The 26372-nt window shown below is 49.9% G+C and overlaps 9 protein-coding genes across 9 annotated transcripts; 3 read left to right on the forward strand and 6 right to left on the reverse strand.

Annotated features, from left to right (window-relative positions):
- Positions 1–1298: 1298 nt before the first annotated feature.
- Positions 1299–3701, forward strand: HO133_000404 (uncharacterized protein; the record flags this gene model as incomplete). Its single annotated transcript, XM_037291343.1, has 3 exons — positions 1299–1392; positions 1450–2280; positions 2455–3701. The coding sequence occupies 3 exons, from the start codon at positions 1299–1301 to the stop codon at positions 3699–3701; spliced, it is 2172 nt and encodes a 723-aa protein (XP_037152778.1).
- Positions 3702–4021: 320 nt separating this feature from the next.
- HO133_000405 (uncharacterized protein) lies at positions 4022–4650 on the reverse strand (the record flags this gene model as incomplete). Its single annotated transcript, XM_037291344.1, has 3 exons — positions 4022–4070; positions 4239–4440; positions 4503–4650. The coding sequence occupies 3 exons, from the start codon at positions 4648–4650 to the stop codon at positions 4022–4024; spliced, it is 399 nt and encodes a 132-aa protein (XP_037152779.1).
- Positions 4651–5144: 494 nt separating this feature from the next.
- Positions 5145–5367, reverse strand: HO133_000406 (uncharacterized protein; the record flags this gene model as incomplete). The annotated part of the gene is made up of 2 exons (XM_037291345.1): positions 5145–5330; positions 5359–5367. 2 exons carry the CDS (start codon positions 5365–5367, stop codon positions 5145–5147), a joined length of 195 nt encoding a protein of 64 aa, XP_037152780.1.
- A 2751-nt stretch (positions 5368–8118) lies between these two features.
- HO133_000407 (uncharacterized protein) lies at positions 8119–9738 on the forward strand (the record flags this gene model as incomplete). Its single annotated transcript, XM_037291346.1, has 1 exon — positions 8119–9738. The coding sequence occupies one exon, from the start codon at positions 8119–8121 to the stop codon at positions 9736–9738; it is 1620 nt and encodes a 539-aa protein (XP_037152781.1).
- A 791-nt stretch (positions 9739–10529) lies between these two features.
- On the reverse strand, positions 10530–13295 carry HO133_000408 (uncharacterized protein; the record flags this gene model as incomplete). Its single annotated transcript, XM_037291347.1, has 1 exon — positions 10530–13295. The coding sequence occupies one exon, from the start codon at positions 13293–13295 to the stop codon at positions 10530–10532; it is 2766 nt and encodes a 921-aa protein (XP_037152782.1).
- A 775-nt stretch (positions 13296–14070) lies between these two features.
- HO133_000409 (uncharacterized protein) lies at positions 14071–15340 on the reverse strand (the record flags this gene model as incomplete). Its single annotated transcript, XM_037291348.1, has 4 exons — positions 14071–14261; positions 14330–14633; positions 14690–15126; positions 15202–15340. The coding sequence occupies 4 exons, from the start codon at positions 15338–15340 to the stop codon at positions 14071–14073; spliced, it is 1071 nt and encodes a 356-aa protein (XP_037152783.1).
- A 1177-nt stretch (positions 15341–16517) lies between these two features.
- HO133_000410 (uncharacterized protein) lies at positions 16518–21700 on the reverse strand (the record flags this gene model as incomplete). The annotated part of the gene is made up of 2 exons (XM_037291349.1): positions 16518–21582; positions 21636–21700. The coding sequence occupies 2 exons, from the start codon at positions 21698–21700 to the stop codon at positions 16518–16520; spliced, it is 5130 nt and encodes a 1709-aa protein (XP_037152784.1).
- Positions 21701–23144: 1444 nt separating this feature from the next.
- HO133_000411 (uncharacterized protein) lies at positions 23145–25172 on the forward strand (the record flags this gene model as incomplete). Its single annotated transcript, XM_037291350.1, has 11 exons — positions 23145–23198; positions 23262–23299; positions 23370–23455; positions 23515–23537; positions 23591–23732; positions 23810–23832; positions 23884–23921; positions 24335–24472; positions 24611–24863; positions 24920–25086; positions 25136–25172. 11 exons carry the CDS (start codon positions 23145–23147, stop codon positions 25170–25172), a joined length of 999 nt encoding a protein of 332 aa, XP_037152785.1.
- Positions 25173–25543: 371 nt separating this feature from the next.
- On the reverse strand, positions 25544–26144 carry HO133_000412 (uncharacterized protein; the record flags this gene model as incomplete). Its single annotated transcript, XM_037291351.1, has 3 exons — positions 25544–25643; positions 25730–25819; positions 25969–26144. The coding sequence occupies 3 exons, from the start codon at positions 26142–26144 to the stop codon at positions 25544–25546; spliced, it is 366 nt and encodes a 121-aa protein (XP_037152786.1).
- Between the last annotated feature and the right edge of the window lie 228 nt (positions 26145–26372).

Here is a 26372-nt window from a genome sequence, read left to right on the forward strand (position 1 = left end):
GGTATGCAGTTGCGATATTACTGTGTGCACAGTAGCGATAGTAGCGTAATGCTGTGCATACTTACGCTGATAAGGGCATTATGAGAAATAGGGAATAGGGGGAGAATATGAAGCTTTTTAGTATATATTCAGTGTATATTCAGTGCAGTAAGTGGATATCTTCTTACTACTCTCCAATCTTGAATAATATCTAATGCTCAGAGTATCAAGACTATAGACACTCGCTTTGGCCGAAGCTGGAATTGGATGAAGCGACGTACGACTCGAAACGATGCACCTAAGACTCGAAAGGAGGCCGAAAAACGATGGGCCCATTGCTGAAAGCATGAATTGTTACAGAAGAGAATTTAGGAGTGGATAGAGCGTATGCCTAGATATATTGCCGAAGTTATTCGTTTACGAGGCGGTAACGAGTATCGGGAGGGCCGTGAAGGAGGGGATGAGCGGCCCTATGATTCAGCTGATCGAGCAAATCAGTACATACGTAATTATATAAAACATCGTATGTAGATTATGAAGCTATTCAAGAAATTTGTTAAAATGCTAGAAATGCCAAGAATACCAAGGGTTTTAGCGTATGTTCAGGACTTTCGGTAGCAACCTCCGTAGCTGTGGACTTTATGGCAAAGCGGGAAAGCGGCCCGCTAATTCCCCTGTACCGTAAGGTAAGGTAATCTTACTTAACAAGGACAGGTCTCGGCAGCGGAACAATGTGGAGCCGGTAAGGCAACTGCCAAATACTTTACCTTACTATATGTACTGTATTTGGCAAATAGTAGTACTGATAACGCTTTACCCGACTTAGAGCTCCCTTACGGGCGGGCCTGCAAAGGCGCACACCTTGCCCGAGCCAACGCCGCTGTCAACGACGCCTGTGGTTAAGTACACATTTGTGTGATCCATCTCATGATCTCGATGCGTAGAATCAAACTCGTTCAATGCTGCTAGGTATGCTTACAAGTACTTCCTTTGTCGATTTCCCGTGGCACAAAATCTCCACCACAGGCGTGTGAAACACGGGAACAGCCAAAACAGCAGATTGAAATCCAAGTCTCATCTTGATACTCTGAGCCGCTCCACTGACCGTCTCAATCCTCAACAGCCGCGGCTTGTACAAATATCCCGTCGCAGTAGAATAAGTTCGGAATAATATCGGGTCAACACGATATGACCTTTTCTCCTGAAAATGAAATCATGCATTTGTATGATAAAGGCGACATTCGTCCTCTACCGGGTGATATTAATCTGCCTTCCTTGTTTTGCTTCATTATATAATGTTTGGGAAATAAGCATTCAACATGAAAGTTCCCTCATTCACACACTCATTTGCCTTTCTCGCATTGTCGCTCATTACTTTCCAGCTCCCTTTCGTTGCGTCGATTGATTCGAATGGTACGTATGCCGTCCAGATCTGAGCTTTAGAGCATAGCATTTACTGACACATTGAAGCCGCTGCTCGTCTGCAACCTCGTCTTGATGACGGGGCTCCTGCCCAAGCCTTAGCTGCAAAACGCAGGAGGAAGTGCTCTCATTCTCGTATTTGTGACCTTGCCTCAGCCACCGGATCCGTGTATGGCTATCCTGGAAACAACGCCTCTACTTTAGCCTACCAGCTCCCCTATTCCCGAACTGCAAGCACCCTGCCCAGTCAAGGAAACCCAAATATACCCTCGCAGCAACCCGCGGGCCAAGGACCAACTTCTGGATCCCCATCAACTGGGAATGGCGCTCCTGGTGGTCTCGAAAACGGCAGTTCTGGCTCACCTGTAGCCGGAAGCGGTAACGCTGGGGGCTCGCCAGGGATCTGCCCATTGCAGTCAACAGTGACAATCACCACTCAGTACACTGTCACTGTGACACAAGCTGCGGCAGTAGCTACGACAGCTGGTCCAGCAGGCCTGTTGCAAAAGGGGTCGACTGTCAATGGCTCAACAGGTCCCGGCTGCCTGGCACAGAACGGGTCAGGCAACGGCTCGAATGGCTCTGCTAACCCATTGGGAAATGGCGTCTCTGCAAGCGGCTCAACTGGTCCTAAACGTACGAAGTGCAGCAAAGCAAATGCCTCTGGTACGCCCGTTGCTAGTGCATCTGCCGTTTTGGGAGGTCTCTACGGCAATGGCACGCTTCAAGGTTCAAAGTACCCCACTGCTGCGAACGCTTCTTCACCTTTGGGCTCAGGTACGAGCAGCAACCCTACTGTGTCCCTGCCTAGATCCAATACTATAGTAGAGACGAACGACACCACAGATGCCAATCTTCAGGGCGAGTTCTGGGCGGGAGGTTCGTACATTTCTGCGATTGTTTTTGATTTTTGATTTTTTTTCTTTCGCAATAACCGAGGCCTGAGTTACAAGACATGTTTTGGGAGCAAAAGTTCCTTTTTACCCTTGAAATCTGTTTAGCAATTAATGTTCTTGGATTGAAGAAGCAATGCTGACTCCAGATCCTGCGTAGGTACTATAGGTACTCTGATGCGAATGGAAGCTATCCCAGGCCGTGTCTTCTACGATTATGATGGCGTCACCGTCAAGGACCCCATCAAAACTCTTGCAGACTCAGGTTTCAATGCTATCCGGGTCGAGACCTCTCGTGACATGAGTCTAGGGCCTACCGTATTCACAAATAATGCATCAACTCGTGGTGAAGAGTTGCTTTTCCAGCTTGATTTTGGAGGTATCGATATTGCGGTCAAGACTGCGCAACGGGCTGCAGCTCTGGGCATGAGAATTCAGCTCACCATCAATCAGGGTTTCACAATACCTAAAGACCTCGAGTCTCTTGACTATGACGGTATGGTTGGCGCTGTTCAAGAAGAGGCAATACGCCAACTCCAGCCCTTTCTTGATGCCAAAATTGTACCTGATATCATCCTCTTCGAGAATGAAGGTTCTGATGGCTTCCTCTTTACTGAGGAGTCTACCGGCCATGTTCGCGGTACTAATGACGGCAAAGCCAGCGCGGCCAAAGTAGACCTTGAGATGTGCGGCAAGATTCCTACCGGCAACATGGCTTCCTACCCGCAATACGCGGGCTACCTCAAGGCCGAAGTCATAGCCTGCAACGAGGCCATCACGGCGTCAGGCTTTTCCACGGCCACAACCCGTTATGGTCTTCACTCTCATGTCCAATATGTCCAGTGGAAGGAAGCTTGTGTACATGGTCCGAATCCATTAAGCCAGACTGAGCTGAAAGACTCCTCGGGTGCGACCTGCAGCAATTCTGTCATTCCTCGAAGCATCCTCTCTCCAAATGCCTCGGAGATGCTTACCATCATGGGTTTCTCTTCATATCCAGACCCAATGACACCATCCGACATCGACTCCGAACCCAGCATGGCCGATACCTTGACCCGACTGACCAAAACTCTCACTCAGTTGCAGGGTTACGCTGAAGCCTACGGCACATACACTGACGGTCCATGGGCGGGCCAGTACAAATTACAAGGTCTGGGCGTTGAATATGCTACTAGCTTTACGTATCAACAGATTCCCCAGGAGCAGTCTCTTACGGAGTTGATGTGGAAGACAGTGAAGCCTTTCTCCGCTTTTATGGGAATGTTGTGGTATGAGCCATGGTACTGTTATTCTGATTGGGAAGGCGGACGTGGCACACTCTGTCATACACTGGATGGGAATAGCGAGGCACCGACGAATACCATGAAGACGTTTGGAGCAGCTGCTATCTCGCCTTGGAAGAAGTGAACGGGGCCTTTTTGCAGTACAAAAGGCGAAGCCGTTTGGCAACGGTGATTTGGTGTGGCGTGAGCCGGCCTCGAATATACACATTTTATCTTCTAACAATGTACTTACTCTTCTCGTTCATAGGCAGATATCTACAGCTCTATACATTCTTAGTATCGAGACTTGAATTGAACAATCAAGTATTGCTCAATTAATAGCAACTGGGGAATGGTCGACTTCTGTCGACGATGCTTCATATGCGCCCAAACGCCCTGCTCCACGTGTTCTTTATCTACATCTCTCCCTGCCTTCTGCCTTCAGATTCCAAATGGTTGGCAATGCTACCTCGGCTTCGCCACGGGCTGCCAAGCGTGCGTTTTTGGCTTCACCCTACGCACACAAAAAGTCAGCACTCGAATTCATCATGTGTAGCTGCCAGCCTTGACATCCTCTAAGCTGGATGCGCTGTCACAGCCCAATCGATATCTCGATCCTCCTCTTCAATCGCCGTACCCTCTCCACACTCCTCACAACCCTTCATGAATAAAGAAGACTAACGTTGAATAAGTCTTATACGCCGCCCTGCTGGCCGTCAGATTTGGCCTATGCTCCGGAATCTCCCAACTCCTCTGCCCTGTCTTCAGCACGGCATCCTCAGTCGGTGGCTTGTCGACCAAATACGACATCCACGCGTGCCATCCTGGCTCAATCTGTGCGGGGTCGTATTCTTTTTGTTTGTAATCTACCCATCTTGTTCGTACTGGTTGCTACAGTCAGCGAGGGTGCAATCGGGTGCTGTGGTGAGTCGAGGGAGGGACTGACGAGGTAGCTCTTGTTCTTGGTTCTCGTAGTATTTGTTGCCGTATTTGTCCGTTGCGATGTAGGTGCCAGCTTTGGTATCGCCAATGTATTGCATTTGATGGGCGTATTCTTTTATGCCGACTTTGCGGAGATTCCGCAGGGTGCGCATGATTGTCGACATTGTGAGTCGTGAGAATGGGTAAGGCCCATGGAGCTTGAGCAAAATAATGGGTTGAGAGCGAACGAATGAATGGAAGGAAGCCAATGCCCTTAGCGTTTGGCCGGATTAGGCGCACGCACGGATATAGCCGGGGAGCGGCGATAATGAGTGATTAATCCTTTGGTGAGACGTTTCCTGTCAAAAACGCGACACTCTCAATTCTTTTGTACGGTATCTACAACTCACAAAAGACTCTAGTATCTCGAGCAATTTTACTTCTATATGACAATCTAGGCTGTTTACTTTCAATCGATCGCTGATCTCCATCAACTGTCCATTGGGGGAGAAGATATGCAGTTCTACAATAGAGCTCTGGGGTTCGCGAAAGAAGCAATTGCGGGACCTCTGGAACGGCGACAAGACAGAAGTAACAGTGAGTTGATCCCATTGAGCTTTTTTGTCTCAACACTGGGAGCCCCTTAAGCTTCTTGATAATTGGCTAATCAGTCATCTTTCCGAATCACAGCGGCATCTTCCATATCTTCTTCCTCCACTTCGCCTGCTTCAACCGCAGCAGCAGCAGCCTCTGCCTCCTCTACACTCTCTTCTAGTTCTTCAGATACGGTTGCGGCCGCACCTTCGGCCACTGGTGGACCTGTTACGGTAACGGAATTTCGCAACATTCCAGCCTTCACCAAGACCGAATCAACAGCATACACAGCCCATGGTATTTAGTCTCTCTCAAGAAGTGCAGAAATGCAAGCTTGCTCATCCCCACTCTCCAGGTGTGAACGCTACACATATCACAGTTTCGCATAGCGAGACGCAAACTTCTACTTTCACTGCTTCTGCCTGTGAGTCTAGCTTTCCCTAAATCCTTCCTGATTGACCAAAATCCGGCTTGCAAAAGCTGTCCTCGGATCATTCTTTCCCCCCAATTCCCTGAAAGTTTCCCGTTACTCTGTTTTGAAGTGGATATACTGACGCCAAACTTAAAGACCTTGCCACGGCCAATGCTACTGCTCCCGGAATCCCGCAAAACGACTTGACAGCTTGCAGGATCAATGGTACTGAGCCTGATAATGGACCGTTTTGCTCTCCCATTCACGGTCAAAACCTGTTCACCGGGTACACATACGGAGGCAGGTGGGAAATACTCGTCAACATTGCAGAAGCTTATGGTTTCTAGTTACATGGAACCCAACACTTTTCCCAGACAATGCCACGACGACAGTCGAGTTGACCTATATTACAGCCGATCAACAGGTCGCGTGGTATTCCCCCGACGTGGCGAATGTACGAGGCTATGTCAACGTGTATATGGACAAAGATTGGCTACTAGAGGCTTCTGGCAATGACACCTCATTAGGTATGTACATATATGGAGCAAATGATTCCTATCTTATCCATTTCCTGGGTCAAAAGAAATGGTCTGGGACCAAAGGGCTCTTGATATTTCCCGGCTATTATCGCTCTTCCCTTTGCCTTTGAGATGGAACGCTGACTCTGAAATAGGCCAGAACCTCACCTTTTCTTTGATCTCGTACGTTTGTTTGCTCCTGAGACATGTTCTGAGACTGGAAAGCCTTCCTGAATAGGTAATGCTGACTGAGGAATCTCTGTCTAGCACACCTGCTGGAGGTCAAAACATCTCAAAATTGGGTCCTATGATCAGCTTGGTATAGCTTATTTCCCTTTTACATTGCCCTAGTATTCAATCCTTCATGAGTGGCAAGACATTTTCCGGCAGGCTACCTCTGTTTTGCCTTCAACACTCCAAACCCTTTCTTTTAGTTCCCTTAGAACCCTGATGGAGAAATGCTGACTCCGAGATGACTGATAGACTGTTGATCCCAAAACTCTCCCGCGAGTATTGATTCCAAAGATAGACTCTATATATGGTCTGGAAATAGGATTGCCAGTCGCGTAGGACTTCCCTATCCCCAAGCTTCCTCATTTGGACGTCTTTCGGAGCCCCGAGACATGTTTCGGGACTTTTGTACTCGAGACACTTGTTATATGAAATCCAATGCTTCCCCGAAACGAGTGTTTGCTGACTGGAGCGCCATCAGAATCGTTGCTGTGATCCTCATCATTCTCGGTATTTGGTGTGGAATGAGGAAGCATGCGTGGAGCGACGTCAGAGGCCACTCGAGAGACTACATGGCGAGAAGAGCTCGTAGGAGAGGGAGACTAGAAAAGGATGGTGCCATCCAACTTGACGAGTACGACCGCAGTGGCCAGGACGCCTTCTCGGATGAAGTTAGCTCCCACAGTCCAAAAACATGAGATGACAGATGCTGACACGAATTCTAGCCCTACCAAGGAGGGAGCAATAATGCCTTCCAGGAGGAAATTAGACGCCAGCGCTTCGAAGACGACAATTTAAAGAGAACAATCTCTTCATTCTAGTTTACTCAGTCATATTCAAATCTGCGTTGTCCGCTGCACTTGGCTACCTGACAAATTTGACTTGAGGTCACGTTCGTTTGTCAATGGTCAAAACTTGGTCTTAAAACTAATCGCACAGGCTGAGTTGGATGCGGTGGGGCAATGGCCCAAGTGTTCGAAGCGGTTGGCATGATTCGGCTATTCAAAATGCTGGATGAGGCGCTTCTAGGGAAATCGCTCGAACCGCTTCTCAAAAACAAACGGCTTCGAGCTTTGTTCGTTTGTTGCCTTCAATGGTCACCAGTCCACAGGATGCACCGTTCACTACGAGTCCTGGCAACTCTTGTCCTCGTTTCTTGTGCAGGCAACGCTGATTCAACACTCCACAAGGGTTACACCCGCCAATCGAGACTTCCTGTTGCACCCTCGCTACCCCGGAGATACAGACTGTATCTTCTGCTTGCGGTCCAAAGAGAAATGTGTCCGGATGGCCATAAAAGGAATTGGCATTGGCTAAGAGCGAAATGGACGAGGGTCAAGTGGACGAGGGTCAAGTGGACGTGGGTGAAAATGGATGAGAGCGGAACGAACGAGGGCAGCTCGGTAAAAAGGCTCCTAGAATAGAGACATCCTCTTAACAGGCTTACCTGGGAGCCTAGGTCTTCTTTCCGAGTACCAGTCCATAAGACTTAGCGTTGAGCGGAGTGAGTCATTTTAGAATGACACCTCAAAGAAAATCGGATTCCCTTACAAGGTTCAGAGCCGCTTGCTTTAGATACGAATATCGGCGAGATTCGAAGGACTTTCATATACAAAAATCGCAAATGTGAGAGTGATGAGAGCCATAGCGAGGTGTTCGCCGATTTATAAGAGATGGATTTGAGCAACAGGGGCAATGTAGATACAGAATATAAAGTACTCTGAATCTTGTAGCCCGAATTACACCGTCCTTGAGCACTACATTGAACCTCTTTCCTCATTGCACAACAGGTACCAACAGACTTCACATGGCCTACGGCAGTCAGAGAAGTGTTGAAGTATTGAAAACATGAACAGTCTGGCAACCTGAATATAGGCATCGAATAGATGCTCGTCCGCCGGATTCGAGCAAACCCACGTCCATGGCTTCCATCTTCAACAAGACGACTGCCATGGCAGCTCCGCCTGAGAGCGCACTCTACTACATCCACGCTAGACTTCCCTCAGACGTCTACGCATGCATCACCTCTGGCAGCGCTCACATCAGACCTGGACCGTCTTGCCCCCCGGATCGATATCAACGCTGATCAGATTGAGATACTCGATGGACCAACGGAATTTTACGAAAGGCTAAGAAGCAAAATAAGAAGGGCGAGGAGGAGGATATATCTCTCGACTCTATACATTGGCAAAACAGAGAATGAGCTCATTTCAACTATACGGGATGCTTTACTCCAACAGGGTTCCGAGCTCAAGGTCTCCATCCTCACAGATGCGCTACGGGGAACTCGAGAGGCCCCAAATCCCTCGTGTGCTTCATTGTTGGCCTCCTTGGTCGAGGAGTTTCCAGACCGAGTCGAGGTCCGCATGTACCATACGCCCAACTTGACGGGACTGCGCAAAGCATTGATACCGAAACGCATCAATGAGGGTTGGGGATTGCAGCATATTAAGCTGTATGGAATTGACGACGAAGTGATCCTTTCTGGGGCAAATCTTTCGAATGACTACTTTACAAACCGTCAAGATCGCTACCATGTCTTCAGTTCGAAGCGAGTCGCTGACTACTTCGCACGCATCCACGATGCTGTCTGCAGCATCAGCTTTCTGCTACGGCCAAGGGGTACCCCCTCAAAGTTCACTTTGGAATGGCCGACGTCCAGTCCAGCTCCAAACCCCCTTGAGGCTCCGAAAGGCTATATAGAAGCGGCGACCTCCCTACTCCTCCCCTTCGTGAAACCGGCCTCCTCCCAGTCGCCTCCTACAACATCTACATCCGTCTACCCTGTTATATGTCATCCACCAACAATCAACACTGAGCTCCCTGCATTCACGGCCCTTCTCGCTCGACATATTAAGTCTTACATTTTCACAGCCGGCTACTTCAATCCCCACCCAGTAATTACGTCCTCGCTTTTGGCTGCCTCTTCTCTCCCAATCTCGGCGCCAGGCTCCATCTTGACAGCTTCGCCGTACGCCAATGGATTCTTTGGCTCCAAAGGCATTTCAGGGCTTCTGCCCGCAGCATATACGCATCTCTCCCTCAGGTTTTTGCAGGCTGCACGCGGCAAGAATATTCAGCTGCGGGAATGGCAGCGCGGAATTGTGGGGCAACAGAATGGATGGACGTATCACGCGAAGGGATTATGGGTGACTCTGCAGGTGGATCTACAACAGGAGACGTCATCGAGCACTCCCAATAAGACTTCATCAGAGCTTAGTACCAATTTTGAGAGCAAGGACCCGAGCGCCCCAGCAGGTCCGAGCGTGACCCTTATCGGATCTTCTAACTACACTACACGTAGCTACGGGCTGGACCTGGAAGTTGGCGCTATAGTTGTGACAAAAGATGAAGGACTGATGCGAAAATTGAAGAGAGAAGGAGAGCTGTTGATGACCCACACGAACCTTGTGAAGGAGGAAGATCTTGAGACGAAGGAGAGGAAAGCGGGGTGGAAGGTCCGAGTGGCGATGTGGTTGGTGAAAGTATTGGGAGGTGCGCTTTGAGCGTGTGAGGGGGACGATGGTGCAAACAGGGAAGCTGTGATGGAATTGGGTATGCAGATATCAAGATCTATCGAGACCGCGGTGTTACCCTGCTTCCCGTATGTTCCTATTGTTACAGAAATACACAGCACCGAGCCCTCTCCTAATCGCCAAATGGTTCGTCAACTTATGGAAAAGGTCCAATCAGAAGAACGTGACTGACGTTCACCCTTTGTCTACCTCTGATGATCAGTTCCCGAGCTGATTGGGCGGAAGATCGGGGACGACGGAGGAGCAGAGAAAACAGCAGGGGGAGACAAAACGCAGGACACAAAAGGAGAAAGCTCTCAAATGCATAAAATTCAGACGTTGCTACAGCTCCCTTTGTGCCACTCACGTCCTACGAAGACAGCATTGAAGGGATTTCATACCACAGTGGTCGGGGTAGGCGTTTCCCCAGGGCGATAGGAACGTTGCTATCTCATGTAGATACTATTGCCATCTCTTTCCGTCTCATTCACTCCTTGCTTGATGGGTGTGCAAAACTTTTGCTCCCTGGTGATGGTCTGGATAAATACTTATGCACCTTTTACACACGGTGAAAGCATAATTCCTTGATTGCGTTGAATTCTAGCCTTCGCATTGGTACTCATTCCAAACAAAGCTCTGCAGCATCCAAACGCTAGCAGAAACCACCGAACACCTGCGCTATGCAATGCTATACTTTCTATACCAAAGGCCAAAATAACTTCAACGCCTCCGCTTGATCCGCAGAGCCAGTCGCATCCCGTATCGACATCGCTATGGCCTAGCTAAGTCACCCCGACGGCCTCTGGTGGCAACAATGTCCTTTTTCCAAGCTCCCGCTGCTCATCCCGCTGTCCACTCGGCGTAGAAGGGCTGCTCCTCGTCTGCCATACTGCTCCCTCTTCCGGCTCCGGTGAACAATCCCTCGAGTGATCATCGCCATCACTGGCAGGCTCGTTTTGGTGCTCTCCAGACGAAGGCAGAGACGTCGGCGTTGGAGGCGCATATTCGATGTTGATGTTGGGGTTCTTCCTTCCATCATCGAGCTGTGACTCTTCTGACGGACTACTGCGGTGTGTCAAGTCGCGAAATAGACCGTGTCGTGACGAAGGTCTTGTGGATGATGGACTATTGGGCGAACTCTCGATAGAAGGAGCGTAGCGCGACAAGTTAGCAGAAGACTTGTTGACAGCATTCTGCACCACTGGTGGGAGCTCGAGGTAGGTAGCTTGTGAGCTGTGACGGGAGAAGATTATGAGGCCCAAACACAGTAGGATGAGACCGAATTGAACGATTGCCATCCGTTTTTGGAAGACAATCTCGTCTGCTAAAAGGCTGAGACGGGCGCTGAGGGCGAGGACCTCATGCTGAGATTGTTCACGTTGAGATGAGAGCTCGAGTACAGTGGATTGCCAGATCTGATCGTACTGGTGGCGGAAATCACGGAGCTCAGTCAAGACAGTCGTATTCAGAATTTCCAGAAAAGCAGTCGTTTTTCCCAACTGTCGCTTTTCGACTTTTGAGAAAGCATCGCGCAGAATGCGAGATTGTTCTTCAATATATTGAAGTGAAAGTGTAGAATTCGATTCGAGGAGCTGCAGGCGTTTGTGGACAGATTTGAAGAATGATTCTTGTGTGGTAGGACTAGGGTTGGCAGGTTGCGTGGAGGATGAATGACCTCTCACGATGGACGCCGACGTCTGATTCGATAATCTTATTGGTTCCGACTTATTCTGAATTGCACCCTTGTCCGAGACGACTGGGAGTACAGTCTTTGAAGACTCTGAGAGTCTGGTGGTGGTTTCGTTGGTGGAAAAGGTCCCGTGAGAGGGCGTCTGGATCGCTATAACAACCGATGACGCCCCAGGGATCCTTTCAGTCTGACCAATAGGTACCGAGGCTGGTGGCGGAGGTACAGCATCATTCGGCCGGTCCTCAGGGTTGCAGACAGACTTGATGTGAGCAGATGAAGCAGGCGAAAGTACCATTTGCATAGCCACAGACAAGTTATAGGACGTGAAGCCTGGCGTCGACAAGGGGTTGGGACTCGAAGACACGGTGGCATCTGACATTCTTAAAGGGGTGCTCGACGGTAGGTTAACCGAGCTCGCTGTTGTGGCACTTGAAGGTCCAGTCGATGTTGCATCAGCTTCTTCCAAGGTCTCCTGGACTTTCTCTTTCAGTGCATCGGCACTGACAAGGTCTGCTAGTACCGAATCTACCAAACCTCCTTCTTCGACATCGCCAGCTTCACTATCCGAATCATCATCGTTCCTTGACCCCTTCACGTCGTGATTGAACTCCTCCATCATCGTAGTGCCATGGACTCTCAAAAGACTGACGGGACAGTAGTACTCGTTCCCAAAGTGCGCCAAGAACTCAACTCGCAGATACCTTGCCCAGATCAAAGGGTTATCAACCAGGAAAGCTTGCACATCTCGACTGTTCCTTGCCTCAAAGGTTCCAAGCTCCCTCCACTTGTCGAGCTTCACAGGATATCGATCCGAGACACTGACGCGAAATAACCGGAACATTGAGCTGAAAAATTCGAAGTTTGCCAGTACCACGGTATCGATCAGGATATCATCGCAGAGTTCGACGATGAAGAATTTGTTCTTCGCGGAACAGATGTTGAGCATGTAGCTATCTTTGTTCTCCACTAGGACGCTAGTAGACCCTTTGCACTCTGGGTTTGTTTTCAGGACGGTGGAGGCACAGTCAAAGGATGCGTAATTGGACCTTTCCTTGCAAGTCTTCCCAGCATCCTTTCCCCTCTTACGAGGGCCTGATGTCTCGTCCGCTGACTTGTCTTCACTGCGCTCACCCTTCGAAACTTGAACAGTGCCGTGGTGTGGCGGAGATTGCGCAGGTGGTGGGCTGCCCGGGTCGACGAACCCGCCAAAATCTATCTCAATCTCCGTGTCCTCGCCCAACGAGTCCAACGCGTTATTGATACCTCCAGGCCTCCGTCTTTGCTCTGCGCCACCTCCAGCCCTTGCGTCCAAATGTTCTGCGGATTGCCCGGCTTTGGCCAGATTCTGGCTCTTCCATTCTTCAAACGAAAGAAAGTTGGCATTGTCCAGGGGCGAGTCAGACTCGGTCTCCTGCTCGACTTCGATCGTTGTCTTAGCTTGCTGTGTAATTTCGGAAGCAAAAGGTGCTGAAGCGGGACCTTGCTGATGGCTCGTAGCAGCAGTCGCGCTTCCGGATGATGTGGACGAGTCAGAGGGCGCCGGCTGGGTGTCACGTTGCAGTTCAGGAACTGGTATTGTTGCATCTTGTGTTTTTGAAGGCGCATCCACGGATCGGTGCGACGTGGAGGGAGTCTCCGTCGTGGATATCTCGTGTAGTTTCGGCTTGCTCGCCCAGCTTGTTGTAAGGCATTGCTGTGGCAGAGTCTGCGTGATGTAGTTGATGCTTCGAGATGGACATGTCGATGGGCCAGTTACAGAGGTTATGGAGGTCCCTGTGTCGACCTGTGAACCCGAAGCGGTGATGGCAAGCAGCAGCAGTGCCGCTGCTGCGAAAGCATGGCCGCGTGACCTGGCCATTCCTCATTCATGTTTACTGCATACATATACTGGAGCTGAAGTTCAGAGAGCAGGAGCTTCTCCGATCTAGGTACTTTCTGGGATGATGAATGTTGTAAATAGATAGATAGGAAATGTTGCGACGCTCGAACGATCGAACATCTGGCAAGACTGCAAGCCCAGCAGACGCGAACCGGGCGCCTCAAGTTCACGCTTCTATGTAAAATTAAAGTTCATCTGTCAGATTAGGCGCCGGGACTTGCCGAACGCCACAACTTTGTTCTGCCAGCGAGGAGGCGGGTGCAGGACTTTTGGTGCCAACCTCCGTACTCTAGACTCTAGTCCTAGAGTCACCAGAGGATAAGTTACTTTGAGGTCAGCACCGTATATTCAAGATCAGCTCTATCCCCAACCTAGAGTCTTGTGTAGCAGCTCGTCCCATGGGTTAACCAAGCACCCTGAGGTAATCTGTCGACCATGGTCCATGGTCCATATCCCAGACCATAGGTGGAATGCTTAAATCATAAAATAGGCCATGGATGAGTATCCACACAGCTTTTGCTTACTACATGTAGGCAGCCCAAGATCTACTCTCACCCGGACAACGATCAAGCTCCGTACGAGTATCAGCCCCATGGAAAAAATATACTCATTAGACAGCTGCACCAAGTCCAAGTCTCTTATGCGCAATCCTCAGGCTAATCCACCAATTGCATCATAGTAAAGCTGCTTGCTTTGCCTTTGATTCTCGCGCCTCAAGGAGGTCCCATTATTTGGGCGTGACTGTTTCTAAACATCACGCAGACCCAGCAGTGACTCCCTTGACAACTATCTTTCCCACTTCAGACTGATTCATCAATAACTCAAAAGCATCTTTCGCTTCTCTCCATTCGAAAGTCTTTGCAATAACAGGGCGGATCTTGTCAGCGTCTACTCTCCGGACTAACTCCTCGCTCATCGTCTTGCTCGAACCCAGTTGTCCTCGCACTACGAGACACGCGAAGTCAGTGGAGAAAAGGTCCGGACTTGTCATCGCATATCCACGCCGGACTCACCTGTCTTTGCACCATAGAGGATCGCCGGAACGATATCAATCTCCTTCGCTGGCGTCAAAATACCTACAATGGACACGATCCCGCCCTGCCGGAGACTACCCAACGAATGCTCAATGGTGCCTGCTCCACCAACGTCGAGTACGAAATCCACGCCTTTGCCATCGGTCATCTTCATCACCTCTTCCTCCCAGTTTGGAGTGTGTCGGTAGTTGATTGTATGGTGGGCGCCTAACTGCTTCGAAAGTGCAAGCTTCTCGTCGGAACTAGAGGTAGCAATAACCGTCGCACCGGCTGCCGCTGCAAGCTGGCCAGGAAGAATTCGTCAACTCGTGTCCACAACATTATCATTCGATCACGCACCTGAATAGCGATGGTACTAACACCACCAGTTCCCTGAACCAGAACCCATGTACCATCCCCAACTGGCTGCTCTGGCACAAAGAAAAGCGAATGGCAAGCCGTGCTCCCAGCAGTAGGCAACACGCTCCCTTCCTCCAAGCTCAGATGCTCAGGAACTTTGATCAGTCTCTCATCACCAATGACCATATACTCTGTCAAAGTCCCCGCCACCGTGCCTGCACCAAAGGCTTTCGTGATGTCAAAGCCTCTCTCGTCTCGTCCATTGAGCCAGGTGTTGGGATGCAAGATCACCCTATCACCTGCTTTCCAAACGGAATCTGTGCCGAGTTCTTCTACGATGCCTGCGGCATCACTGCAGGGTACTAGACCCGCGGAAGTTGGCACGGGATAAAGGGGTGAGGAGGTCAAAACGAGGAGGTCCCGGGCGTTGAGGGCGACTATGCGAAAGGAGATTAGCTAACGGTAAGTAGAGTAGTACCGCCATTAAGGTACAATTCAACCCTCCCACAGACCTGCGTGGATACGAACTAAGGTTTCTTTCGGTCCAGGAACAGGCTTGGGAACGTCTCGGAGTTCAAGGTTGACAAGGGCTTCGGGAGATTGCCGTGATGCATTTGTGATTCTCTGGTGAACTTGCCACTGTTGAGGCATTGTGCAGATCTATTTGAACGAGGCGTGTTGGGTTTGCTTAGGTGTATCGTGTTGGAAGTATTGTAAGCCAGGACTTTTTACAGAAGGATCCCAGATATCAATTTGATTTCAAAGCAATGCACAAGGTCACGTGATCCTCCCAAGACCGGACAACCACAAATGCTTTCCCTCCGCGCAGTCGCATACAGTATCTTCGTACTTCTTTCCCGCCAGACCACCTCAAGAACTCTGCTTCCCGGGCTCAAAACATCCCATAAACGGCGATGCGATCGCTCGTAGATCGGACAGAGTCAGCGACTTCGTCCAACCAAGCCTTGCAAGCCCTTCATCAAACGCAGCGGTCCTGGATATCCGCTCGATCAGGAGCTCGCGACGGACTTTCATTTCCGGCGTCCGTAGGCCGTCCGTCGTTATATCCTGCGGTCGTCATGGCTCAGGACCCGGGGATTCGACTTCGGCCGATTAAAAACCTTGGGTGCAACGATTCCTGGGCAACGCGGTTGTTCATGTGCTGGATGCCGATGATGGGGATTCCGCCTCCCCAAATTATCGAAAATGTTCAAGAGGCTTTCGAACATGTCGTTTGTGACGCTTGACTGTACGCGTCGAAAAGGTCACATGCCCCGAGATGGACGGCAGATGACACTCTTCCGTGGATCATTTTGCCGAAGATGATCGGGATGGAGCCCAACTGTCACAGCGATAGACCGTTACACCTGTCTTCTTCCCTTCTCGCCAAATTTCGAGGTAAGCTGTCAGGAAGGAGGGGCAGTCGCCGCGGTCCGAACCCCCCCAAAGCTGTGGGATACAGCAGTAGGCAACGAAGAGCAGATCGCGAGATGGTTGTTTTGGCGGGCTCGTAGATCAGACAGAAGGTAGCACATTTCTCGGTTTGAGGCCTTGAGAAGTGCATGAAGCAGAGAGGACGTGTGTATCTTACGATAGAATCATTCTTGCTGACAATTTGCCAGGATGTTTCCCAATGATCGCGCTTTGATCAAAGTTGGCAAATACGGTCCTGTGATTACTTGGTTGCAACATATACCTAGCGATGTATTGAAGCAACCTCTATCTATGCATTGCCGAGAGCAATCCGCTGTAGAACGCCGCCCGCTATGCACAACGAAGCAGGTAGGGAGGTACCAGGGAATATATACAGAGAAAGGAGTACGAGGTCTCAAACATCAATCAGCTTCTTCTTTTGGGCCGCCTTGTTAGCTCCTTCAGTCAAGGCCTCCAAATCACCACTCATTTCGCACATGCCTCGGAAGATACCCCCTTCCCTCGAAATGAGCTCCCAAGGGGCGTCGTACTCAATGACCTCGCCCTTCTCCAGGACAAGTACTTTGTCATAATCAATGATCGTTTGCAGACGATGCGCAATCGTAAGGATAGTGCTTTCCTTGACGTCTCGTAGCGTGTCTTGAATCTTGCTGTCGGTGGCGTAGTCAATCGAAGCGGTAGCCTCGTCCATGAGCAGGACACGTGGAGCTTTAAGGAGAGCACGTGCCAGACAGAGAAGTTGACGTTGACCTTGTGACAAATTGGATCCAGACTCGGCAATGGGTGAGGATAAATTGGTAAAGACATTCGCATTTTCCAGAGTATTTGTCATCTTCTTCGCAAGGTCGGTATCGTTGTTATCATCTGAATCGTTGTTCGAAGATGGAGGAGAATCCGGTGGAGTAGGAAGGTCAGGCACAACGGGGGTTGCCGAGGACGATCCAGCATCGGAAGTTGGAATCCCTATTAGCTGTACTCGGCGTAGAGTAGCAAAGATTTCCTCATCTGTGAAGAGACTGAAAGGGTCGAGGTTGCTCCTGACTGTGCCGGTAAACAACGTTGGGTCTTGCGGAACAATGGTTATTGCTTCTCGTAAGTCTTGAAGGCCGATTAGACCAATATCAACGTCGTCAATAACAATCTTTCCCTCTACTGCCTCCAAGCCACGGAACAGTGCGAGAGCCAGAGAGCTCTTCCCAGCCCCTGTTCTTCCCACGATACCTACCCTTTCTCCAGGCTGAACGTTGAAAGTTAGATTTGTCAGTACAGGCTCCAGATCAGGCCGGTATCGCGTTGTGTAATTCATAAATTGAATTGCCCCTTGACTAGGCCAATTTCCTGCCGGGCGAGCCTCATCAATTATTGCCTTGGCTTCCTGCTCTACTTCGATGTATTCCTTCACACGCTCCACAGAGTTCATGTTTTGCTCGTTCATGGAGTACAAACGGACTAGCCAGAGGACATTCTCAGTGAACATGACGGCGTAAGTCAAAGAGAGACCTGCGGAGCCAGCATCAATAGTTCCTATGCTCAATATGACAAAGACGCCAGCGAAGAATGCTACGAGAGCACCAGTGAAATCCACTCGTAAGGCAAGCCAGCGGTTGGCAGCCCAGAGGTAGATGAATGGCCTGTTGTGAGTGTCGACACGAGTTTGGTTGTCTCGGATAAAGCGCCTCTCCTCTCCGTAAGCTCGGATCGTGACGATGCCGCTCAGTGTCTCTCCAAATTGCTGGTAGAGAGGACTTCGCTGGACTGACTCCAAACGTTTCAGGTCTCGGGAAGATCTCAAATAGAACTGCCCAATTGCAAAGTAGATGATAGTAATGAAGAAGCCTGCGATGAGGAATCCTGGTGTAATAACGGAGATCAAAATTACGATACTTATCAGTGAAAACAAGCAGCCAAGCACACCGACAGCAACGGGAGCGACGTCCTGATCGATGGCCTCTATGTCTTTCGAGAATCTGTTCATAAGCTGACCTAGAGGAGTAGTGTCAAAGAACTGTAGCTTAGCTCTTGCCACCGATTCAAGTAGGCGCCTATGAAGTGTCCTGGATGCTCTCAAAGAACCCCAGAAGATGTAGCCTTCTCGTATCAGAGATACGAAGATGTAGAAGAGTGAAAGCAATGCGTATATGATCAGATAATACCACGCATCTATCTTGTCATCCGACGATGCCATAGTATTGATGGACGATGGTGATTTGGAGGAGAGAGGTAGACTCCAGAAAGATGAGCCGGTGGAGAAAGATTTCGAGGAGAAAGCCGCACCTTGGAAATGGCTGGTGGTATGTAGGTCCGTTCCAGTTGCCATCAAATCCACACTCTGGATACTTCTTGTGTACCGATTGGCCCATGTTCGAATCCAGACGTTGCAGGCCACGGAACCTACTTGTTGCAGTCCGAAAGCGACAAAAGCAAGCAGCCAGTAATGCCATGGACCCATGGAGACAAGATACATCTTGATGACTTTGGTATTGACACTGCCCGTGGCTTTGGCTTCGGTCCTAATGTTGGCATTCTCATCCTTAGTCTTCGATTTGGAGTTCGGTTCCTTTGGCGCTCTATTTGCATGACCGTTCGCTTCCGGAATGTGTCCATCGGTATCTTTTTTGGTTTCACCATCTAGGTTCAGCGCGGACAAGTTTCTTGAATGTGTCTGCGAGCCACCCTTAGAACCCGGTCTGGGTATGAGAATTTCATCTCCAAGAGCCCCCGAAGCCAGCACCTCGTCAGGAGAACCTTGAGCCGAAATCTTGCCATTCAGCAAGGCCACGACATAATGAGAACGCGGAACACAAAGCGCGATATTGTGAGTGACGAGTATGCAAGTCCTGCCGAGCATCAAGGGACCCATGATGCAGTGCTCGAATATGTGCTTAGCAGTGTGAGAGTCAACAGCACTTAGGCAGTCATCCAAGAGTACATGTCTTGAATTGCAATAGAGTGCCCTTGCTAGCGAGATTCGTTGTTTCTGCCCTCCTGACAGAGTTATGCCTTTCTCTCCGACTAGGGTGGAGTCGCCATTGTCAAGGATCTCCAGGTCTCTTTCCAACGCACAGGCTGCAATAACGGATGTGTAGCGCGGTTGATCGAGCGGTGCAGCGAATAGGATGTTTTGTTTGATGGTATCGTTAGCAAGCCATGCTTGCTGAGCGCAGTATGCTATGCTCTCGGTAAGATGGGTTTCTGGGTCCTCTCTAAGTGTCTCCCGGCTCTGTCCGCCTGGAAGAAATACGAAACCTTCGATGAGTGTCATCTCCCCAAGCAACGCCATGAGAAGAGACGTCTTGCCAGACCCAGTAGGTCCAACGATGATGTTAAGGCGTCCTATCAAGAAGCGAATGTCCATATCGATCATACGAAAAGCCGTTTGCCCATCTGCTTTTTGAGCGTCTTTACCTCCCCAAGTCAATGTTGCCTTGTTGAAGCCAATGATTGGATCCCCATTTTCGTCTTTGCGTCCTTGAAGAAGCTGCTCATATTTCTCGGTTTCATCCTCGTTCAAGAATTCTTCTACCCGATCCACGGATACTTTGGACTCCTGCACGTGAGCAATCATATCTGCCAATTGATCCAGTGGATAGCGAAGAATCCCGAAAAGCGAAAGCGCAGTGAAGGCCACCGATGGTATCAGAGGCCTCTTTTCAACCACTGTATACAGCAGGAAGGAGAAGAACGTGATGAGTAACGGCACCCCAAACCACACAGTGGCAGCAAACGTATAAAGGATGTACTTGTTCCGAAGAGCCCGCAACTCTACCGCTCGCTTCTCGCTGACAGTTTGACCGAAGCGTCGTTCCCAAGCAAAGTATTTGATAATTCGGATGTTCTGAAGTATTTCGTTTGTTGTATGAATACGCACATCGGTTGCAGCCATGACCTTCTTTTGTACTTTGGTAAATTGCTTGGCAATGAAGAGGTTGAGCGGCATGACAAGAACCATCATGACAACACTCGCCAGAGCACTCCGTCCCAAGATGCGATAAAGAAGCACAATACATATGACCAACTGCACAGGAGTGCTGCCCCATAGAAAGTGCAGATACGCACTGATCTCGCTTACTTTAAAAGAGTCGACAGCCATGAGATTGATGATTGTCCCAACGTTGACTTGCGAGTCGGTAGGGTCTGGGGAAGGGTTGATGTCCGCTTGCTTTTTCTTCTTGGAGCCCCCCTTCTTCTTGCCTCCTGCATGCGGGAATTGGAATGAATTGCCTTTCGAGTTCTGCTCGTTGGGGTCTTTCTCCTTTTCGGACTTCTTCTTCTCTTCTCCCAAGACGGTGTCTGTTCCGGCAGCTGCCTTTCGTCTTAGTGCCTTTGCGTAGATTTCTCCAACTATCACAGCACGCAGTCGGATACATATTCTCCTTCCCAGCCACAGCGCTTGGCCATCAGTAATGGCTTTTATGCATGAGGACATGGCCAATAAAATCATGTAAAACCACGCAGCGTTCACAGGCGTGCCTGCAGGGTCCTCGACATACTCGAGAAATGCTTTTAGGAGAAGGGTCGGAGCGAAAGTGAAAAGACCCGAGACCATTGCCCATGCTGCCTGGATTAAGAGATCGCGCTTGAAGTATTTCAGCAAATGCCATGCCAGTTTTGTCGTCTTCTTGAATTGTCTAAAGTCTGCGGTCACCGCAGCTGCTTTGTCTTTGGCTGCAAGGTTCCATACATCGGAGAGCTCGAACGTCTTCCTGTAGCCCTGCCAGACAATAGCATCTACCCAGCCGAAAGTCGCAATCGAGAAAAGATTGGCTAGAGGCTCGTGAGACGGTTCGAGGTCATCTTCGTAATCTAGCACCACAACCTTGTTCCCTTTTCGAGAGGTGACAGCGATAATCGCAAGTAGAGTGGCCGTAACAAAGTCGGCTATCCTCAGACCCTGGGCCCTGTGTGACCGAGGATGGAGAACTTCGGAGCGAAAGAGGAGGGCGACTAAAATCCATTGCATAAGATAGAGAAGAGCCGTATGGTACCAAAGGTTGGGAATCCAAGAAGGTTTTCTTGCTGTAGTCAGTAGCCTTATGAACACCAGGACGAAGATGTACGCCCAAGTGGTGACCTCTCCAATGGCAGCAACCGTGCCTTTGTGGCCCCAAGCCTGTGTCAATAGGGCGGCCAGATTGATACCCAACTCTACCGCAACAGCCAAAATCTCGATCACGACCACCCAGACATGACCACGAGGTTTATTGACTTCAACCAGGGATTCCTTTGTCTGGACTTTCGCTAGGTGTAGCGCCAACCGATCACTATCATCACTGTCATCATCGATGTCCTGCACTTCTTCTGGGCGGTCTGGATCATCCCTATAGCGACCATGACTTTCGACAGAATTGTACGATGGCTTCAATTTCTGTTTTAATTTTGCGGTTCTCTGTATGGACTGTATTAGGAGGCAGAATAAGGATATGCCGGAGAATATGAGAGGAAGAAGGACTTGAAGGTAGCTACTCGACGTTAGCGGTAAGACACAAGCTATCCAAATCATGGTCCCACAAACTCTCTTTGGAAGCAGACTGAAAAGTCGTCCCCACTCCATACTGGCTTGCCACACTCCCCGAACATGGTCGATCCCAAGAAGTTGACTTGTCAAATACCTAGGGAATTGAGGTAATCCATCACAAGCACCAGAGGAAGAGCAGCAAGTTTATATATTAGGAAGTAAGCAGTCTAATGTTTGCGATGCAGGTATGAGTCTTTAGTCTTTAGTCTTTAGTCCTTATCTGCGACATACCTTACTTCACAAGTTCACCGCTCAACCGGCATTAAGGTAGTCACCCATGCAACCGCGGTCCCGTCTTACCGAGTGGGCTAAAGTTTCCCTTTATTGCCCCCCGAAAACCACACATAGCCGTGATAGCTTAATCTATGGGTAATTATAACCGGGATACATCTACATCAGTGTTGATGAGTAGATGTGCTGTAGAAAGGATGTTCAAACAGGGAATGTTGGCGCCAAAAGCCTTCTTGCTGGTCCTGATGGCTGGAGTGTTGATCCCGCTTCGGCTGCCAATTTTCTTTGTCCACGCCTGTAGCGGTATGACGGTCTATAAGATACTACAACTGATGCCATTATGTCCCATTTGAGGGGAAGCGTTCTATGCTCAATGTTCAGATTTCAGACAGCCAACCTTTCGACTGAGCAGCACGAAGGGGGCACAGTCTGCTGGAAAGCCTTCCATGTGCGACTTTCCTGTCACATTGCCATGTACAGCACGCTTTGATTCATGTAAAACGAGGAGGTAGACTAGTCAGTCCTTGGGCTATGCGTAGTTGCATACTTCTTGGCTTCCTCGGAAGACAGATGCATTCCTGCAATAACAAGGTGATATAATAAGCTGTAGTACTTGTATGCACCCCCAGCTTGATGTTGGAAGTCTTCAAGCTACGATCCTGATGCGGGTTAAGGATCGGAGCATGGAAGGGAAGGGTCCTCAACTCGTTTTTTATGCTTAAAAGCGCTGTCGTGGGGCGCCAAGCGAGCGGCGAGGTGTTTGGGTAGGGGGCCCGGAGGGTCAAGTAGCCTCGCAACCAACCCGAAGGGCAGAGAGAGAGAGAGAGAGAGAGAGAGAGAGAGAACCCCCCCCAAACCCCCACCTTTCTTACAAAGCTTTAAGGCACCCCTCGACACCTCTCGTTTGCTATTGCAACGCTGTTATAAGCATTCCTCCGTGCGTTTAGTGAAGGCTTCTGAGCAATCATACACTGCTCAAACAACGGCCGAAATGCAAGTCGACGACTAGGCAGCGGCACCAGAATTATAGGTGCATCAAACCTAATCGCCCGACGCCCGTGGAGAAAAGGGTCTCGGATTGGTTCAGCAATGGCGTCCAGGTGCAGTAGGAAGGATCGAAGCGCGCGAGACTTGGTCCGACCGAACGAGAATCAAAAGCCCGCCTGATTGAAAAGCTTGCATATATAGTCGACCATCGAAGGTCGGGATTGCAATTGAGACAGCATTTTCGTCGCTCTTGCCTTTGTATTCTCTGCTTGCAGGCATCTTCCGAGAATGGCAACAACGACAGAATCAATCGCCGTGGAACCCTATCTGCAGGCGTCCAATGTTTGTATTCTCGCTCAACAGAGACATTTCGGATTGAAAAGTTTGCTGATGGACGCCTCCCAGTACGGCGATGACCCTGATTCCGCCTACGGTGACGAAGTGTATGTTCAACTGAGCAGGTCCAAACTCTTCCCGGGGAAAACAACGTTGACGAAGTAAACTGGATCCTAGAGGAAGTTACACAACATCACTGGCGTCCAACATCACAGACTACAAAATCGAAAACAATCGGAGATATCATGCCTACAAAGAAGGCAGTACGTCGTGTCTCCCTAGCTGTTGAGACCACCCCCACCACCCTTCTAACATAAAAAAGGCTACCTTTACCCCAACGATGAGGTACACGTGCGCCAGTAGTGAAGTTCAAATAGTAGCACTAAGCTCGACAATAGAAAGAGAGTGACCGCTTAGACATCATGCACAAGTTGACAGAGGTCAGCCTGGGAGGAAAGCTAAACCTGGCTCCCGTGCCCTCCAACCTTCAGCGTATACTCGACATTGGCACGGGGACGGGAATATGGGCAATGGAGATGGGTGAGGATTTCCAATACTGCATCTGAAAACACCGACTGCATGTACGGGTCAATTGGTCACTGACATCGTGTTGACAGGAGACAAATACCCGAATGCTGAGGTATAGAGATTCATCACGTAAAGAGACATTGGCTTATGGCTGAACACACAGATATTGGGCAATGACCTAAGTGCAATTCAACCGCGATGGTAAGTTCTAAGTGCCATATTCGTGCACGGTGACTCTCTATAACTGTCAAGTTGTGTGCACAAGTGCTACGTTTTACAAACATTGTCTGTTTACAGAATCCTGTACTATTCGTCAGGGGCGATTATCCACTACAAGCAAGATACACCATCCTCAAATTTTCACTGCATCTTTGTATTCCTTCCCACTACACTACCAACATCCACAAACGACTGGCTGCAATCGCTTCAACCCTATCAGTATCATGAACCTTACGGCGCTCTTTAGCCCGGCCACCCTAGCTAGAGGCTTTAACTATGAAGTCCTCTCCTTTTGCCTTGCTGCTGTTGCTACCTTTTGCATTCTCCTTGTATATGGTGCCAATATTGATCTTCCCGGCTTCGTCTTTTTCAACTAATGCCACCGAAACTCATAGGGTACCGCCCAATGTACGCTTTGAGATCGATGACGTGGAGGCAAATTGGACATATCATCAGACATTCGACTACATCCACTGCCGCTTCATGGGCAGTGCTATTCGCAACTGGCCTCGTTTGGTCCGTCAATGCTTTGAGTAGGTCACTCTATCGCCCACTCCCTAAGGAATTTCTCAGAACATCAAGGGCAACTAAAGCAATGAAGTTTCTCGGGGTGTCCGTTCCAAGCCAGGAACACGAACGAAATGAAAATCCATTCATTAACATTCAAATAGGCATACCAAACCAGGCGGCTGGGTCGAATGCATCGATCTCGACCTGGAATGGAACTCTCCAGACGGTTCTCTCACCCCCGACCTCGCTTCTAAACACTTCAATACCACCTTCCTTGCGGCTTCACGAGAAGGCGGCATGGAGCCTTGCCCTGGACCTCTTCTCGAAGGCTGGTTGAGAGACGCTGGTTTCAAGGATGTTGCGGCTGAGAGGCATGTTTGGCCTGTGGGAACCTGGCCTGCTGACAGATATCTGGTACCAACAATACCTAAACGTCTCGATATCTATGCACTACTGATCCAACATTGCAGAAAGAAGTTGGCGCCTGGAACTACCTCCAGATCATGGAAGGTCTCGAAGCTTTCACTTACGCTCTTTTCACGCGTGTTCTGGGCTACTCGCAGCAAGAGGTCGATGTTGTATGTGCGAAGATCAGGAAAGAAATGAAAAATCCTAAGATGCACGCATACTTCTATCTGTAAGGCTACTCGTCCCTACTCATGAATGAGGTTTGACTCCCTTCATAGACACGTCGCCTATGGCAAGAAGCCCGAGGACAAGTAAAGGAGACGGGTACAAGCCAGCACACAGTCCGTCACGGCAGCCGGGTTCAATTGGCGAGGGCAGCATCACGGCGGATGGTATCCTTTCCCAGCTTTTCCTTAGCGACTCTCTGTAGTATTCACAAGAGCATTTCCACGGGAGACAGTCTAGCATGCAATCATGGTTTGGGCAATATTACTTCAACGCCTATACCATGCAATCCTTCAACTCCTATGGAAGCACCTGCAGTTCGTCACGCCTCCAGCATCTGTCTGTCCATGCCTTGCAGCCGTCCGTATGTCCAAGGCGTACCGTCAAGCAAAATGCTTCGCTATGCATGCTTACGCGTGAATGCAACCACTTCTAGCCTTCCATTCCATCAGCTGCGACATCTAAGGACCACCGTCATTACCCTCCTTGCCCTCGGTCGACTTGGCCGCCTCGGATTTCTTGGAAGCTTCCATCTTCGCGAAGAGGGATTGCGGCTTCGCTCTGCATCGGCACCACAATCAGACCATTGATCGTTGACGCTTGCCTGATGGAGTTGGGTCGGGGTTGAGGGGAGAGGAAACACTCACTTCCCAAACTGCTTGCTCTTGTACGCCGACAGCTTGGCCGTGCAGGGGCTCATGATCGTGTCCGAGGGTGAGACGTAGACTTGCTTCGCCCTGTAGTCCAAAAACGCTCGTTAGCCGTCGTCCCTCCCTCTTTAATTCAAACCCAACCCATCCCCATCCCCATCCCTCACCACAAGCCTCGCCCCCCCCCCCCCCCCCAATATGTTCTGAAAATGATACGGGAAGCTGGCCCGACTTACTTGTCCTCCTCCAACCGACTCTGCAGTACCTGCCGGTGATACTCCATGCTCTGCGGCTTGCTGACGCTCTCTTTCCCCACCGTGTTGGACACCTGGTCGGCCTTGGGCTTCGTGGGTGAGGGGCCCGAGGTGTTGATGTCGCGGGAGGCGAGGGGTTTGGTGGGAGAGGAGGACATTTTGTGTGTGTGAGGTCTGGTGGTGGTTCGCTGGTGGATGAAGGGGAATTTTTGGGGGAGAGGGTGGGTTTGGTGGAAGAGGAGGGTGTTTGTGGGTGTGGAGGAGGTTCTGTGAAGGCTTGTGGGGAATTGTGGAGTGTGTGGGATTGGGGTTGAGTTGGTGGACAAGGGCTGCTGGTTTTGACTATTTACATAGGGCTGTTGTGAGGGGCAACCATTGCGAAGGCA

This window comes from Letharia lupina, assembly GCF_014066315.1.
Source record: "Letharia lupina isolate WasteWater1 chromosome Unknown contig_10, whole genome shotgun sequence".
In the NCBI taxonomy this organism is placed as follows: Eukaryota; Fungi; Ascomycota; class Lecanoromycetes; order Lecanorales; family Parmeliaceae; genus Letharia; species Letharia lupina.